This window comes from Schistocerca americana, chromosome 5, assembly GCF_021461395.2.
Source record: "Schistocerca americana isolate TAMUIC-IGC-003095 chromosome 5, iqSchAmer2.1, whole genome shotgun sequence".
Lineage (NCBI taxonomy): Eukaryota > Metazoa > Arthropoda > Insecta > Orthoptera > Acrididae > Schistocerca > Schistocerca americana.
This window is the reverse complement of record NC_060123.1, coordinates 132,531,891-132,549,748: the sequence shown is the minus strand read 5'-3', so window position 1 is coordinate 132,549,748 and position 17,858 is coordinate 132,531,891. Positions and strand designations below refer to the sequence as shown.

Here is a 17,858-nt window from a genome sequence, read left to right as displayed (position 1 = left end):
TTCTTTTTCCCACTAGTCAATTAATAAAAGAAATTTGTTCTCTGGCAGATATGGCTTCATCACATCAGTCAAGTATTTTTGTACAGGGTTATTTTAAGTTTCTCAGGTTTTGATGAAGCAGTGTTGTAGAGATGCAGTCACCAAGAGAAAAGCGGCAAAACTGTTATGGCTGACAAATGAACAGGATGAAAGAACAAGGTTGCAGTACATGGAAGCAGCTAGAGAAGCAAGACTAGTCCTCTGAACAGAAAAGCGAGAGTTCATAAACAGTAAAATAAAAATGGCAGAAGAAGTCCTGTAGCCGGCCGGTGTGGCCGAGCGGTTCTAGGTGCTTCAGTCTGGAACCCCGCGACCGCTACGGTCGCAGGTTCGAATCCTGCCTCGGGCACGGATGCGTGTGACGTCCTTAGGTTAGTTAGGTTTAAGTAGTTCTACGTTCTAGTTGTTCAGATGTTAAGTCCCATAGTACTCAAAGCCATTTGAAACATTTTTGAAGAAGTCCTGTAAAAGTCTTACAGGACAGTCAGGTTCTTCAAGAAAGGATACAATCCAAGGATTGATGTGCTCAGAGGTCAAGAAGGACAGATAATCATAGATGAAATGAAAGCTATGGAGGAATGGAAAAACTACTTCAAAAACCTCCTGAATGTGGATGTAAACACCATGAGTGCTACAACAGACAATGAAGAAGAAGAATCATATAGAGAAAACAGACATACTGTACCATTGGGGAAGTATGAACTACCAAGCATGGAAGAGGTAAGAGTGCCCATAAAACTGCTCAAGAGGGGGAAGACACCAGAAATAGATGGCATACCTGCAGAGATGCTGAAGGAGAAAGAGCTACTCTACAATCTGATTAATTTGGAAGAAGGAAAGAACCCCAGAAGAATTGAATGAGTCTGTCATCTGCCCTATACTAAAGAAAGGAGACCCAATGATATGTAGCAACTATAGGGGAATCACACTACTACATACAGCTTGTAAGATCTTGAGCCTGTTGTTACTGAAGAGACTAACACCAAATGTTGAGAAAGTACTGGGATTCCAACAAGCAAATTTCAGAAAGGGAAAGTCAACTGTAGACCATTTACACACAATATGGCAAGTGCTAGCAAAGAGCTAGGAATTCCACAAAACTGTTCGCTGCCTTTTTGTGGACTTCCAAATAGCATATGATAATGTGAATATACAAGCAATATGACATGAAATGTTCCCAGAAAACTCATAAAACTGACAGATATGCACCCAGGAGACAACACGCATGGTGAAAGTAAATGGAAACATATCAAAGAAGTTCAAGGTGAGGACTGGAGTGCAACGAGGAGACTGCCTCTCCCCTCTCCTGTTTAACCTGGTACTGGAGAGAGCCCTGAGAAAGGAAGAAAGTCTAGAGACAGGAATACAGCTGGGAAGAAGGATCAACAACCTGGCCTATGCAGATGATGTAGTTTTAATAACAGAGAAAGAGCAAGACCTAATTCAGATGACAAGAACATTAATGGAAGACGCAATGAGAGCAGACCTGAAGTTGAATATGGATGTAACAAAATACCTTGTAGTCAGCAGAGAAAATGGCGACAGACCCCTGAAGGTGGAGGACATAGTCTTTGAAATGGTAAAAGACTTTAAATATCTTGGGGCTATACTCAATGAAAGGAATGAGATAGACCAGGAAATTAATGCATGAATACAAGCAGGAAACATGTAAATGTTTGCTCTGTGAAAGCTGTTAAAGTCCTGGCTTCTATCGAGATCCTCAAAGACCAAGATCTAGAAGACAATAATACAACCTGTACTCTTATATGGAGCAGAGACCTGGACCATCCCCCAAAAGATGGAAAGAAAACTCCTGAAAACTCCTGACATTTGAGAATGCCATCCTGACAGATTTTTGGGCCAGTGAAGGATGGAGATGAATGGAGGAAAAGAAAGAACTGTGAATTGCAGGGGCTATATAAGCCGATGGACATCATGGAAATGATCACAGAAAGAAGACTGAAGTGGTATGGACACTTAATGCGTCAAGAAGGGCAGATCATCAGGCAGTTAGTGGAGGAAGATATTAGAGGCAAAAGACCACGGGGAAGACCACAACTTTAATGGACTGATCAGGTCAGAGAGGATATGAGTGCACTGGGGCTGTCTGAAGAATAATACATGGACCGAGAACACTGGAGGAGGCTGATTGGTGAGGCAAAGATCAACTGCAGTTTGTGTGCCCAATGCAGTAAGTAAGTAAGTGATGTCATTCTTGTATTCTACCATGTCTCATCCACAGCCCAAAATAGCCAGTGTTCTCCTGTAGGCATTGGCAGACGATAGGCAATAATTTTCCAGAACGAGTTATAGCAAATTGTGCTGTATATGAGCTGTTACTTCATTCATGTTCAGTTCATCTGCAGTGCAAGTATAATAAAAAAAAATAAAAAAATAAAATAAAAAAAAATTCTGAAGATCGACTCCACAGATCTGGACTTGCTGTTCTGTACTCATTTCACTGTGCCAACTGCTGCCCAGAAACTATGGTGCCATAAACAGCTCAAAACCTTGCCCGACCACTGCCAAACTTTTTTTTTCTTCTCCTAAATGCTTGGCCATCTGGACCACTCACTTCCGTCACTTTCATTCCTGCCCAAGCCTTGCATAAACCGTAAGTTAGGATGAAACTGGTGATGGTGAGTAGGGGTGATCATCTTGTTAGAGAAGGAGTTCCAATTCCTAATGTGAAATGTATAAAATCAGAGATTAGGATATAACATTTATTGTTTATGTGTGTACTAGGGTAGATAATAAGATAAGAACTGAGTATTTTAGGAGACTGCTCAAAGACATAAATGGAAAAAATGTACACGTTCCATGAAGTCTCTGAATGTCTGATTCACAATACCCACTAAGTCTAATCACTTAGAAACCAGAACTGAGTACAATTTAGAAGAGCACAGTCTACACTGAAAGCACGTTTACTGTTCACACACGAAGAAGTACACATGTGTGAACTGCCTGCCTCAGCAGTGTGCCCCCATATTTATGCATACACACAATGACCTAGTAAATTACAAGACTCCAAGTAAGTTTCAGAACCATCCAGAACAAAGTAATGTTCAATTGTAAACAATTTCAGGAGGTGTGAATTGACGTGAAACACACAGGTTCCATGATCCACATATCAAATACAGCCTTCGACTCACCCTATATTCAAGTAACTTGTAGATGGCATTAGTAAAACTGATTGTGCGATAGCTGTCCATCCGAAGAGGCTGTTAATTTGATTTCAAAACAGGAATAAGGATACCTTCTCACCACTAGTAAGGGAGTTCCTCCATTGTTCCAGAGATGATTGAAAAGGGCAAGCAGATGGTATTAGTTAGCCACCAATAAATGTTGAAGCATTTAGTCATGCACTCAGTCCGGTCCAGCAGCTGTGTCAGGGCAGAGAGCAAGGGCACTGTGTATTTCCACTTGCTAAATGGGGCATCATATGGCTCCAGGCAATGGGGAATGAAAGATAAAGGGACTCACTCCAGATGCCATCTGTGAAGATGGAACGTGGGCAGATAGTAGGTTGACACTGAGGCCTGGGAAAAATGCCAAGAAATAAGTTCAGCAATAAGTGCGGGCTGGTAAGATTGACACAATCAGGAAAGTTTCCGGAGCTCCTGTAGGATGATGGTGGTCAAAAATGCATCTGATCTTTGCCCATACCTGAGAGGAAGGAGTATGCTGCCCTATGGCAGCAACATATTGCTCCCAACAAATCTGTTTCTGGCATTTGATTACATAGTGAACCCGGCCACAAAGCCATTTGAAAGCCAGGAGGTGCTCACAAGATGGATGCCGATTGTGGCATTGGGGGCCACAACAGTGGTTTTTGATAGCTGTACCAATTTTGGAGGTTCACCAAGGGACAGTCTTTCATCAGGAGACCCCAAGGGAGAGGTTGATGATGATGATGATGATGATGATGATGATGATGATGATGGTGATGATGTTTGGTTTGTAGGGCGCTCAACTGCGCTGTTATCAGTGCCCGTACAAATTCCCAATCTGTGCTCATTCCAATGTCACCACTTTCAGGAATGATAATGAAATGATGAGGACAACATGAACACCCAGTCATCTCGAGGCAGGTGAAAATCCCTGACCCCTCTGGGAATCGAACCTGGGACCCCATGCTCGGGACTGAGGGAGGGGGAATTGCTGAAGTGGCTGCCGAAAGGATGGCGTTAGTCAAATTCTGTACAGACTCAACACTGCCATCATATGGTGGAGTGGTTGGGACGGCTGCCAACGAAAAGGCATTCCAATCAGCATTAGTAAAGGCTCACCTGGAAGGGCATTGAGGTGAGTGGTGCTGAATAAAAGATAAGACAATCAGCAAAGATCGCTGTCGCACAAATCATCATGAACTCCCCATTGAATGGAGGGGAGGAATTCAGCACTAGAGATGTAGAGATCAATCGTCAAAAAAGTGTCATGTGCCACATTAGAGTAAGTGGGAACTCCAGTGTTGAGGAGGCAGAGATCTAACCCCACCAGCAGGTCTTCAACAACCCTGTTCTGCTCAGGGGCCACAGTATCACCCCACAGAGGGTTATGGGTGTTTAAGTCCCTAAGGAGAGGGAAGGGAGGAGGGAGCTGTTGAAGGAGGGCAAGAAGAACAGGACGCATAGGTCAGTCTGAGAGGAGATAAAGACTGCATATTGTTACCGCAGAGTCTAAATAGATCCAAACGGCCATCACTGTCAGTGCAGTTTGAAGAGGAACCCAGGGACTAATGATGTCCATGTGGACCAATGTACAGACACCACTGGAGGCTTGCAGAAGGCCAACCCAGATTCAGCAGAAGGTTTGGAAACCATGAAGAATTAGCGAATGAGTATCCACGAAATGAGATTCCTCCAATACAACACAAGCTACACAGTAGACAAAAAGAAGAAACTGCAATTTCAGAAGTGAGGATAGTAATCATTGCAGTTCCATTGGAGGAGAGCAGTGCAAGAGCCTGGATGAACATTGAATGGGTCAGAATCGATCATTGTGCTGAGTCAGTGTCCATCACCAGTAAGGACAAGTGATGTCCATGAATGTAAGATCAGACTCCAATTGAGAGGTAAGGGGTGACATCCCCTGGGACATCAGGGGGGACCTCATCTTGTGCTTTACACATCTTCTTCTACTTTGGAGGGTGAGAGGAGGTACGATCAGGAAGGCAGCAAGTCACAGAAATATCTTGATCCTAGAAAGAACAAGGGCCACAAGGCCCACAGACAATGGGTCCCTCGTCTGACTCAAAGTAACGGGCTTCTTCTCCTTAAGACAACAGGGACGGGGTCCTCGAGGAAGCCCCATCCCTGGATGGTGCCAGAGAAGAGGGTTTCTTCTCTGGGTGAGGAGAAGGAGATGTTCTGTTGGGAAAGGGAATGGGAACTGTGCAGGAGGAGAGAAGGGAAGAGAGACAGGATGGAGGTAAGGGAGGTAGTGGAGGAGGAGGAGGAGGAGGAGGAGGAGGAGGAGGGGGGGAGGGGGAGGGGGACAAGGAAAGGATGCACCAGTAGTGAAGGTTGACAGTGCTGGTTGGAGACCATTGAATTCCTGTCCCTCACAGAAGGATAGACGGCCAAGAGTTTCGAATTCCTGAATCTTTCTTTCCATTTTATAGACTGGACAATCCAGAGAGCAAGGAGAGTGTAAGCCAGAAAAGTTCACACACTTGGATAGTACAATGAAAGGACTCCCCACATGGAGAGGGTAGCCACAGTCACCACAAATAGGATTCACATCACTTTGGGAAAACTTTTGATCAAAATGGAGATGCTGGAGGGAGGGGAGGGGGGGGGGATGAGGGTGGTTATCCCCTCAAAAGTCAGAATTAAAGTGCCGGTATCAACACGATTATCCTTAGGACCTCTCTGAACTTGCCGGATGAAATAATAAATGCAGCACCATGTTAGGTTGGTATTTACTTCATCATCAAATTGAAGGAGGAGATCCCTAAGAACGATAATGTGTGGACCACATTAAAGAACTGGTGAGGAGTGATGCTCACTGAGACATCTGCTAAGCGATCGCAAGCACAAAGAGAGGCTGACTGACCGGCAGAAGAGGTTTTAATCAATAGGGAACCAGATTGCCCCTTACTGAGTGACTCTACTTCACTAAATTTATCTTCTATATGTTTGAGAAAAAGACGTGGTTTGGTAGCAGTGAAACCGTCTGTCCTAGAACAAACTAAGTAATGGGCTAAGAGTTTTGCCCCCATGCTAGTCAACCTCACCCTTCTCCCAGGTGGTGGCCGGGAAGGGGAACACCAAGGAAGCAAGAGTGGGAGCAGACAGAGAACTGTTACTTTCTAATGAGACAGCCACAGAAGAGCAGCTAGAAGTGTGGGCTTAGCACACTTCATGTGTAGAGCATATGCCTTCGCACCACCCACTCTGATCAGGGGCTAACCCTGTGGTAACCACCCAGCCACCACAAGAGCCACCTGGAACAGCAGTGATTGCTGACAGTTCTGGTGCCCCCTCATGTTGTCTGGGGGCTCAGCCGTAGGGGTACATAACAGCCCCATCATACAGACTGGCTACTGTGCTGGTGACCTAGCAGCAGGGGGAGAGGGAGTGGGGGGGGGGGGGAGGGAGGTTACGGCTTTAGAATTCTAGGTGGTTAGGAAGAAGATCCTCTAGGTGGCCCCTGAATAGATTTACTATAGTATAGTATCATGGAAGCGCCCACACTGTGCCATGGATTTGTTCATAGCTTATGCCATCAACAGAGAAGTAATTATGGATGAGGATATAGTTTGTCTTGGAAACCAGGAATGAGGATGTTGGTCTGGAGTCAGTCAGAATGAAGGTGTTGATCCGTACAGGCAGAAACTCTCTCTGTGGTGTCACAGCAACCAGCCACAATGGGGTATTCTGGGTAATTGGGTTTGTTAACTTTAACAAGCATATAGAAGGTAGGACTGCAAGGAGTGCCAAGATTTCGGTCACCCTCATCTTGTCCTGAAATGAGAAATATCCTCCCTAATATCCTCTCCACCCCTCCCACAAAGGTATTCTTCCACTCACCCAATCTCTGAAATATCCTTGTCCATTCCAACTCCATACCCCTTACCTCAAGCCTCCTATCCCTGTAATAGACCTAGATCTAAGTCCTGTCCCAAAAATCCTCCCACTACCACCAACCCCAATGCTATAACAAGATCTCCTACTCCGTCAAAGGCATGGCCACTTGTTAAAGCAGCCACTGATCTTCCAAATAAGTTGCAACTGTTGTGCCACATTCTACTTGGGCATGATTACTAACAATGTCATGCAAGCAGCAATTGGAAAACTGTGGTCAGGAGACAGCTCAACCACCCAGTTGCTAAGCATTCTGCCCAACATCATGTTCTTCACTTTAATGACTGCTTCACAGCCTATGCATCTGGATTTTCCACTAACACTAGCTTTTCTGAACAGCACTTCATTCCCGTAACCACTCCTCCCTGGCCTCAATCTTTGTTAGTCACTGTCCTCAACCTACCCATTCCTTTCCCTGCTCCCACTTCAGTACTACACATGGCTCCTACACCAGCGAAGCACTTACATGGTCCTTTCCACTTTTCTATTTCTTCTCCCCCCCCCCCCCCCCCTTTTTCCCCTGTTTCCTCTAGGCACAGCCTTATGATTTTGCACACAGCAGCCTCACATTCTTCTGCATTCCTAAAGGCAACACTAGCATCTTCCTCCCATCCTTAACCTGCTATTCCTCCCCCTCCCCACCCCACAGTTCATCCTTATCACTACTATCCTCCCCACAAGATTGCTGCTCACACCAGATGCAGCCACATTCAGGCCTTAGTGCCATGAGGCAGTGGCTAAGTGTGTATGATTTATTCTTGTGTGAATGTGCTGGAGTTCTCTACTTCTAAAGAAGCACTTCGTCCAAAAGCAAAATATGTCTAGCCTTCTTTTTCATTGTGCCTATCAGTGACTCAATACCTCTTCTATGTGGTGCGTAGAAATCTGAATAGAGCAGTCATCAATCCATAGATTGTTTTGAACTCCACAATGATTTACTAGGTATGGTCCTATTAAAGGTGGTATGCTATTGCGTTCCTCCAACCTTTGAGCTGATTTACCTAGCCAGTTAGAGAAAGACCTACAGTTTAATGTGGCTTCTGAACCACGGTGCAACTCACAATCACATACATCGCCAGGGTGAAAGAAGTGCCAAGTGACAGATAAAAATCCTAGGACTGACTGGAGATGAATCCAAGACCTTTGGATTTGTAGTCTGGTACTATACCAATGAGCCACAAAGCCACAGTAGCAATCCAGCCTTTCCGTATTGCTGTTATTCTGTCCTTGACTTCCCACTGTGCGATTTATAAAGCGCATCAAATTAAATTAATTAATTGCTAAATCATTTTTAGGCAATCCATTCTCATGTAACATTGAGAAAACTCCCAATATGCAACTCAAATAATGTAAAATGCATTGCTCCAGTGGACTTGTGGAACACGTGGGGACTGTTAACAGAAGAGTTTGACAGCTGTAAATTTTTGATATTATGATTTGACAACAAAAACAATGGGAGGAGCATTTCCTGAATTGATGAAATGTCTAAGTAAATATTTTTTCATTCAATCTTTATTTGCAATGCAGATATTGTCTAATGTACATAGACAATGAAAATTTTTACCAAAAAGGGTATATTTTGCTTACCTTCCTTCCAGAACATCAAACAGACCATTTTTTGGGTTAACACCTTGAGCCATTCTACAGTTTTCTGAGATCAAAATGATGATATTTGCAGTTTTAATTCAAGAACATGCTGCAGGAAGATGTTCACAGAATTGGTTATACAAACAGTTTCTTCTTAGTACATTAAGAACGTGCTACGGGAACATGTTGATAGAATTTGGTATATGAGCAATTTCTTATTGATTTATTATTCCTCATCAAAACTTGCTATAAACTCCATACTGTTTTTATTTAATAAACAGTTCACATTTTAGTATCAACACTACAAGAATGAAAGTTTCACAAAAGCAAAATGTGTTTCCTTTGGCACCTGTGCATCTCTATTGTTCAGGAATACTTCTTTTCAATAATTTTCTGAGAATCATACAAAGTACAGTTTAAGAGAATCTGAAGAATTTTCAAGGGCTCCTGCTCCACAAGAAAATTTCTTGGCAAAACTCGCTGATTTATATCTTCTTAAAAATATTCATAATCTGAGTACTGGATAACATTTGACTCATCTGCAGCATACATGCAGTAAAATGATTAGCATAATCAACCAGTGAAAATATTTGGTTTCTTTGTGATTCACTTTTTCTTTTAATGGGAAAATGTATGCTGAAATGAAAGCAATATTCGATGTACTTTCTGTTGATCCTTCACTATCAAGGAATACAGTTAGGAAAATCTAACAGTGGGAACTCCAGGTTGGAATAGCAACATTATCAGGAAAAGACAGATTGCTACTTATTGTAAAGAAGACATGTTAAGTTGCAGACAGGCACAACGAAAAGAAACACATTACCAACACAACATGATTCTTGCTGCTTGATTGTAGCAGAGGTCATAGTTTGCCACAGTTGCTGACAACAAGTGAGTGTGGTTTTCAACTCTGGAGCTGGGTTTGAAGCAATCTAATCGAGATCAAAAGACTTTTTGCATTGAGTTGCCATCAATGATATGAGCTGCATTCATCATTACATTCCTAAAACTAAGCAGTAATCAAAATAATGGGTTGCTTCCAGTGAATCTGTTTCAAAAAATGACAAGGACAGCTCCACTGAGCATAAAATTAGTGGGATGCAAAAGGTGTTACAAACATAAGCTCCTCTGATAACCAAAAAATGATTAATCGAGAATATAAAACAGAGAGATACTGAAGCACTTAAGCAAGAAACTGAAGGCAACATGACCCCATTTGATGAATTAAATATTGTTTTCCTGCAACAATGTGCCAGCACATTCATCTGAAGTTGTCACAAAACTGCATGAACTGCAGTCCCCATATCCACCCAAACTGTCTTACTGTGATTTGTTTTTGTCCCCTTATATGAAGAAATGACTTGCAGTTAAAAAAGTGCTCATATGAGATGGTATTCTTCGATTCAGGCATATTCTGAAAAGCATAGCAATTCCTATTTTTTTCAGAGCTTAAAAAGAAAGGCTGAGATGTTGGAAAGAATGTTCACTCCAAAAAAGGGACTATATTCGAAATTTTTTTTTTTAAAGAAAAACATACCTTTATTCCTTGGAAGGTTGCTTACTGAACAGCCCTTGGATAAATTTATAATTTTAATTATTATTATTATTATTATTATCATAATATTTTTAATTACTTCAAATTACAAAACCTCTTTGTTTAGTATACACAGAATGAATATTAAATCTAAACAGATTAATTCTTGGGTAAAATATGAAGATCTACTCAACTGCCTTAGCTTGAACAGCTAAAACCAAGTTAAAAACATTTTAGAATATGTAGCTGTGTGATCTGCCACCCACCAAGTTGATTTGTGTGCAACTGATATTTGAAGATTACCAGATCTAAATATTAAAGACATAGTAGCACTGAAGGAAGAGTTATAAATGAGGTATTATTTGGCAAAAACAGCTGAACATCTGCTTGAAACACAATATGTTAACACATGCAGTACTTACAGAGTCAATTTTCCGCGTTGCTGTGCTGTGATATATCCTTCCCTTATTCCCTTGCAAAGTGCAAATGTAGAATGACAATGAACTGATTAAGGCAGAGCAGAATGGTACAGTACGTAGACTTTACAAGGGTGACTGATGCACTGTAGTAGCCCGACATCAAAAGCCACAGTGATTGCATTACTGTATCAATAAAATGAAATGCCACAACAGAAATATCAACTTTGTGACCAGAACTTTGCCATGCAAGTGTTAACATAGCTGAGTATTTCAGTGTAGACTGTTGGTTTTAAATAGCACAGTGAAGATAGGTGTGCTATATTAATCATGTGACATATCTGCTGTTTGTGAAGTGGCTTTAACCATTCAAACTGGGAAAAAAATTATATATAAAACTCCAGCCACCCAGTTGGGTTGATGCTTTTTCCTTCTGTACAATACTGACCCAGGATTAACGAGAACCACTGTTCTACATCTCAAGAAGAATGGAACTTCCAACCCAGCCTATCACATAAGAAAAATACAAGAAATCTCAGGAACTATGGGTCATCAACATAATGCTATATTCTACATTTATAACAATGGCACCAGCGTACATGATCATCTATGACTACTCACCCCAAATGAAGCAAATCCCATGATGACAATTATAAAATTGAAGAAATCGCACATGAACATGTATGCATAAACATCAGCAGTGACTTGAAGGCTTGGATGCAAAAGCTGATGGAAGAATTCTTGAACAGCATTCACGTATCTTTTGCCCCTAAAGCAAGAAATTAAACATTTTTTACTACACGAATTTGGCACTACCTACAGCAATAAGTAATATTTACAATAATATAACAATATAACATGAGAAAAAATTGTATAAATGATGTGGCAAAGGTGAAATATGATCTGAAAATGATGAGGAAACATTAAAAATAAACAGCTGCTTGATTGCAGCTTCACAGTTCAAGTAAGTGGGGAGGCCACTGTTATTGTTTTTCTGCCTATTTTCTGTATATTACAACACTGATTTATCAATAATTACAAATATCCAATGTAAATTCTACCTAACAGCAAAGAAATTAGATAGCTCCTAAGGACAGCAAAAGATGATGATCATCTCTCTGGCTATGAGCAACTGGTCTCCTTGAGAGTGCGGCCTAATGCTTAGGTGGATAACCATAAGAACACCAGAAGCATACATCCTGAGACAATCTGGTAAAGCTGCCATCTTTGACAATTACAGTGTTGAAATCAAAGGATTATTTTTTCTGCCTGGTATTTGATCTTTTACATCTGAAGATATCTTGAAATGCTATAATATAACTGGCCAAGTCTCTAACAATAAATGCTTTGAAAATAGGGGAATACAACATACATTTTGATAGCAACAGTACCTGGTTAAAGAAACACGAGAATGATTCTGACTGGGTAGCAAATTTAAGTGAGTACTATTTTTTAAAAAATCAGATCACTACAACACCACATTGTACAAAGAGATTATTGAAATTCAAAGCTATGATATTAATTTTAGCACAATAAACAGTAACAACAATATACCACGTAGAATGAAATTTTCACTCTAGAGTGGAGTGTGTGCCGATTTGAAACTTCCTGGTGGGTTTTAATATGTCACATGATTGTAGACTTCCATAATGTTTTGATGAAGTCATGCCACAGCAGTCATTATGTGGTTACATGACAATACTTCAGCCATTTTGCCAAGCTGAATGTGTATAATGAGGATTGTAATTTTTTTTAAAGTGTTTAATACCAGATTGTCAACAGCTATCTCCCAATGCAACACGTAAAAGAATTTCTTTGCATTCCATTTAAGCATGAAGTGCAAGAGGAAAGTCTGTTTAACTGCCTCTGCGCATGCTGTGATTAGTCTAATCTCATTGTCACAATCCCTTCAGAAGCACTATAGGGGCTGCGATATATTCCTAGATTCTTCACTTAATACTCATTCTTGAAACATAGTAAAATAAATAGGCTTCTGCAAGATAGTTCTGATCTTCAAGTGTGTACTAAATGAAGTTTCCAGCATTTACAGGAGGCTCTTCTCATAGTCAAACAAACCTTAACCATTTGTGCTGTCCTCTTCTGTTTATGTTCAATATCGCCTATTAGTCCTATCTGGCATGGCTCCCATACAGTTGAATATGATCTGAGATATGATACACAAATGTTTTGAAATGAGTCTTCCTTGTATACTGATAGCATCCTAACACAAACATTTGCAAGAGCTGACTGATTTAAATTGAAATGCATCAATGTTATAGTCCCAAGATACAAAGCTTTTGCTGGGCTTTTCAGTGGATCTGAATTTCTTGTGTACTGTTATAACTACATCACCTACATTTCCCATTAGTCTATCCTTTTGATATACATTAAGATCCATCCCAAAAGTCTCACTGCAGTCATTCTAATAGTTTGAGGCAGCTTTCTGAACCTCGTATTATGTGCATTCCATAGCTTTTTAGGAGAGCTTTAAATTTTGGTACTTTATTGAGAATGCTTTGAAAGTCTGTTGCTAGGGTTTTAAGAATTCTTATCTGTGATGTATAGTTTGGTGTCTCCTACAGCTACCATTACCTGGAATGGATTGAGAGTCGCCTATTCTAATTACTTTTCTGTGCAACCCACACAAGTTACCTAGGCAGCAGCCTCTGAGACATAGTGGTCCACTGACCCATTTAGACAAACTCTACAGTTTTCAATTCTATGGCCTAAGCCTAGGAATTCATGGAAAAACACCAAACTACACTATTTTTTCCTTTCCCTGAAAGGATCCACATTTGCAACGTAGGAAGAACATTTGAATAATTTAATTGAAAAAAGGTTCAGCAAAATAATGGGTTATCTGTTAATACACCTTTATCATCATGTACTGTCTGTGAAAGATCTCTGTGGGAGGAATTACTTAAGTTTAGTACACCATTACAACTAAACTGATGGGACATACGTCAATCACAAGTGTTTTTAATGAGTATTTTGTTCTGCTGGAAAACCCATCAGTGACACTGTAGGATGGAAATACGGGCAATCCAGTTAAACAAAGCACATACATGGTGCAACTAGCAGCAAGGAGGTAAAATAAATAATAAGGTAATTAAACAATACAATATCAAAGGTTATGATGGGTTGTCTATCACCACATTCAAAAGGTGCATGACAAAATGTCTGATATCATGGCAACAGCAGTAAATAATGAATTACATCAGGTAGTTTCCCACACAATCTAAAAATAGCACAAATAACCCCAATTTACAAGAAAAGTGCTAAATCTAAAACTGAAAACTATCAACTCGTTTCAACTTTACATGGATTTTCTTAGGTAATTAAGAAAGTTATTTACACCAGACTAATGACATACCTGAGTCAACACAATCTAACATTTGAAAATCTGAATGGCTTTATGAAAAACAAGCCAACTTGAATAGCCATAGCACAGTTAGCAGACAAAATAACAACTGGCATAGAGAACAAAGAAATTCCTTGGTCTTGGAAAAGCTGTTGGTTATGTCAACATCACTAAATTACTTGACAAGCTGTGGATCCTTAGTGTTAAGGAACAGCCTATGAATTAATATAATCATATAGGAGCAACAGAACAATATACATTGCTCAATGCACAGAGTGGGTCATTCGTATGCTAAGTAATTGGTATCAAATATGGACTGTCACAAGGTTTCATGTTAGAACCCCTACTTTTCTTAATTTATGTTAATGATACGAAGTACTGTTTGAAGACGATACACCAATTGTGAGCATACACAAAGCTTACAATAGTTTAGGGGTGTTGTGCAACAGTGTTATGAATGAAATAATCAAGTATTTCAATACAATCCATCTGAATGTTAGTGCTTCAAAGACTGCAGTAATGGAATTTAACACCATGGTATGAAGTTATTCATAGGAAATGTAATTGTAAAAAAGGAAAATAGATGTATTTCTTGGGAATCATAATTCAGGACAACTTTAAGTGGGACATGCATATGGACTAATTAGTCTTTAAGATATCTCGACTGCAAGTATACACCTATGCCAGATTCAGTCTGTCTGTCTCATATTAACTTTATTTGCCACTGGTGATAATTGTAATAATGGAATGAATATTTTAGGAGATCGAGATATATGCCCATTATGGAGATGAACCATCATTGCTTCTCAATGAACAGTTGGATTTTCGTGAAAAACATTTTTATGATCTCTTTGACAAAATTCTATGAACACGCATGTACTCTTTTGTTCAGAAAATAATAGGACCCAGTTGTATCCATGGCAGAAATGTACCTTAGAACAGTACATAAATATTTATATCACAATCTTAAACTTCCAACTAGAAATATTATGAAATACGACTCCATTTTTAATAAATCAGTTTTATGACATTTTAAAAAGTGTATGTAATATCATAGCACTCTGCAGCTGATCATTCCACAACTCACATATCGATATGATGCCGCAATGCCAAAGACCTTTACAACATCGTTGACTTTGAAACCATTGTGGTAGTAGCATCTTAGCCCATAGAGGGCACACTGAGTAGATGTCTGTATAATTATTTTAAAGCTTTTAACTGATATTTTATACAATATTTAAGTATTTCCATGGTTGTAAAGAGATATTTTATACATAACTTTTTTTTTACGTTTTGACAATTATGTGAACCCATTTTACACTGAATGGTTGACGTGAGGTAGAGGGAGAAGAGGTAGGCGGAGTATCTTTGTATTTAAGCGTATGCCCGTCACTTGCTGGCACCAGCTGACATCACAGCAGCTGAGAAGAGTGCTCCACCTACCATCTTCGAAGGATGCCATGGGTACAACTAATCTTATTGTATTTTATCCTTATAAGCATTTTGTCATATTTTATTGTCAATCTAGTAAAGTTTCTATTACTTTCTAAATTAAATTACAGGTCTGATGATGGTCATTGATATGACCGAAACTGGTCACCTATGTTCTTGTAGCATACGTGGTGCGATCAAGACTGAATTTTAAAAAGAAAATTTTTTTAAAAATTGTTTGATCGCAACGACTTTAGGTACCAAATAGTATTTAAGGTTGACTTAGCTGAAATGCCTGATTTTGTTTTAAGATTGTGTACTAATGACTTCAAATTAGCAATAAAAAAAGTGAGAGAAGTACTGATGGTAAGAAAAAGAGCAAGATTCAGTTATACTTTTAAATTTAAATTGTACATTACTAATGATGGGAGATATTTTTTGAGAGGAAAGAAGAAATGAAAAGGGAGATTTGTGGTAGAAGGAAGGATGTCTCAGGCCTCTTTTAAGCAAAAGGCAGTAAGTAGTCGATAGGTCTAGCCCGATATGAGTATTGGGATGGAGCAGTACAGTTGTAGTCCTTTTGCTACGTAATCCTTGTGGTTCAAAACAACGGTGGTGGAGTCTTTGTCTGCAGGTAGGATTATAAGGTCGGGATCAGTTTTTAGATGGTGGACTGCGGTTCTTTCTGCAAATGTAAGGTAAGTTTGCATTTTGAGGGATTTGGGGAATGATGCTGAGGTCTTTAACTAGTCCAGCATGGTTGAATTTGGGAGTGGCGCAAAAGGTGAGGCCTTTGGAAAGGACTGATATTTCTGTGGGACAAAGGTTTCTGGAGGAAAGGTTCATAACTGTGTTGCGGGTCTGTTTAGGTTCTGTGTTCTGTATGGTGGTGGGAGGGAGTTTTGGAGGGTGGGGTAAATGTAGTAGGTCTACAAGACAGGGTTTGTCAGCTATGAGGGGGCGTGGGGGAGGTTTGGAGGTCGTCGTAGAAGTGGTGGACAGTGGTACTCCAAGGTGGGAGTAGGAAGTGAGTAGGATGGAGAGCTTTTTGAGGTGGTGTTGTGCATGTTGCTCAAGTTCCTGCAGGGCAAGGGTTTCCTCCTACCACCACTTATTCCAGTCCAGTATCTAACATCACCTATCTCATTAAAGGCAGGACTACCTGTGAAACCAGCCGTGTGATGTACAAGCTAAGCTGCAACCTCTGTGCTGCATTCTATGTAGGCATGACAACCAACAAGCTGTCAGTCCGTATAAACGGTCACCGACAAACTGTGGCCAAGACACAAGTGAACCACCCTGTTGCTGAACATGCTGCCAAACATGATATCCCTCACCTTAATGTCTGCTTCACAGCCTGTGCCACACGGATCCTTCCCACCAACACCAGCTTATCTGAATTGTGCAGGTTGTAACTTAGCCTGCAATACATTCCCGTAGCCCTCCTGGCCTCAACTGTCGTTAGTCACTGTCCTCACCCATCCATCCCCCTCCCTGTTCCCATTCTAGCACTACACTGCCGTCATTTCACCGCTACACCCAATCTTTTATTTTCTCTCCTTTCCCCTTCTTACCCCCTCCCCCCTCCGCATCTTCTCTCCTGCCCTCCATCTAAACTGCAACACTTGACTATCCGCCATTCCCACCATACTATCTCTCCTCCTCCCTGCCCCAGCCTCCTCCTTACACCCCCCCCCCTCCCCCCCCCCCCCTCCACCCAGTCACCACTCCCATCATGCACTGGTGCTGCTGGCTGTTCGCAGTGTGGTCTCAGCTCTCTGAGACTGCAGATGTGTGTGAAAGTTGTGTTTATGTGAGTGTGTGTGTTTGCGTGTGTGTATGTGCGTCTACTGCTGACAAAGGCCTTAATGGCTGAAAGCTTTAATTGTGTGAACCTTTTTACTGTGCCTATCACGACTCAGCATCTACACAATATCTTATAATTATACCTAAAAACAAAGATGATCTTATAATTAGATTTTTAAAGGAACATTAAGAAAACTGTGCTGCAGTTGCTCAGAGAGGAAAACACAGTGGATACGAAATGATATACAGATACCGAGAAAATAAATGAAGTGGTAGTTCTTAAATAAGGATGTAATTTCAGTTACGAAAATAATGTGTGCGTATATAGAAGCACTATACTTAATCACTCATGCATTATTGTATTAAGAAAAATAGCAAAACAGCTAGGAAAGGAAAGCAGATCTTATTGCTGTATTCTTAAAAAGGGAAGTATTACTTTTGTAACAATAATAGAGAAGGAAAGTTGCTACTCACCATATAGTGGAGACACTGAGTCACGATAGGCACAACAAAAAGATTCACACAATTGTAGCTTTTGGCCATTAAGACCGATAGACACACGTGCACTCATGCAAACGCAACTTGCACACACGTCT

General features: G+C 40.6%; 1 protein-coding gene across 1 annotated transcript in view; it reads right to left on the bottom strand.

Moving 5' to 3' along the window:
* Positions 1-17,858, bottom strand: part of LOC124616722 (piezo-type mechanosensitive ion channel component) — a 684,203-nt gene that overhangs the window by 77,515 nt on the left and 588,830 nt on the right. The window contains exon 39 of the mRNA XM_047145082.1: positions 11,286-11,433. Coding sequence (XP_047001038.1) covers positions 11,286-11,433 — 148 coding nt within the window. The remainder of the gene's footprint in view (positions 1-11,285; positions 11,434-17,858) is intronic.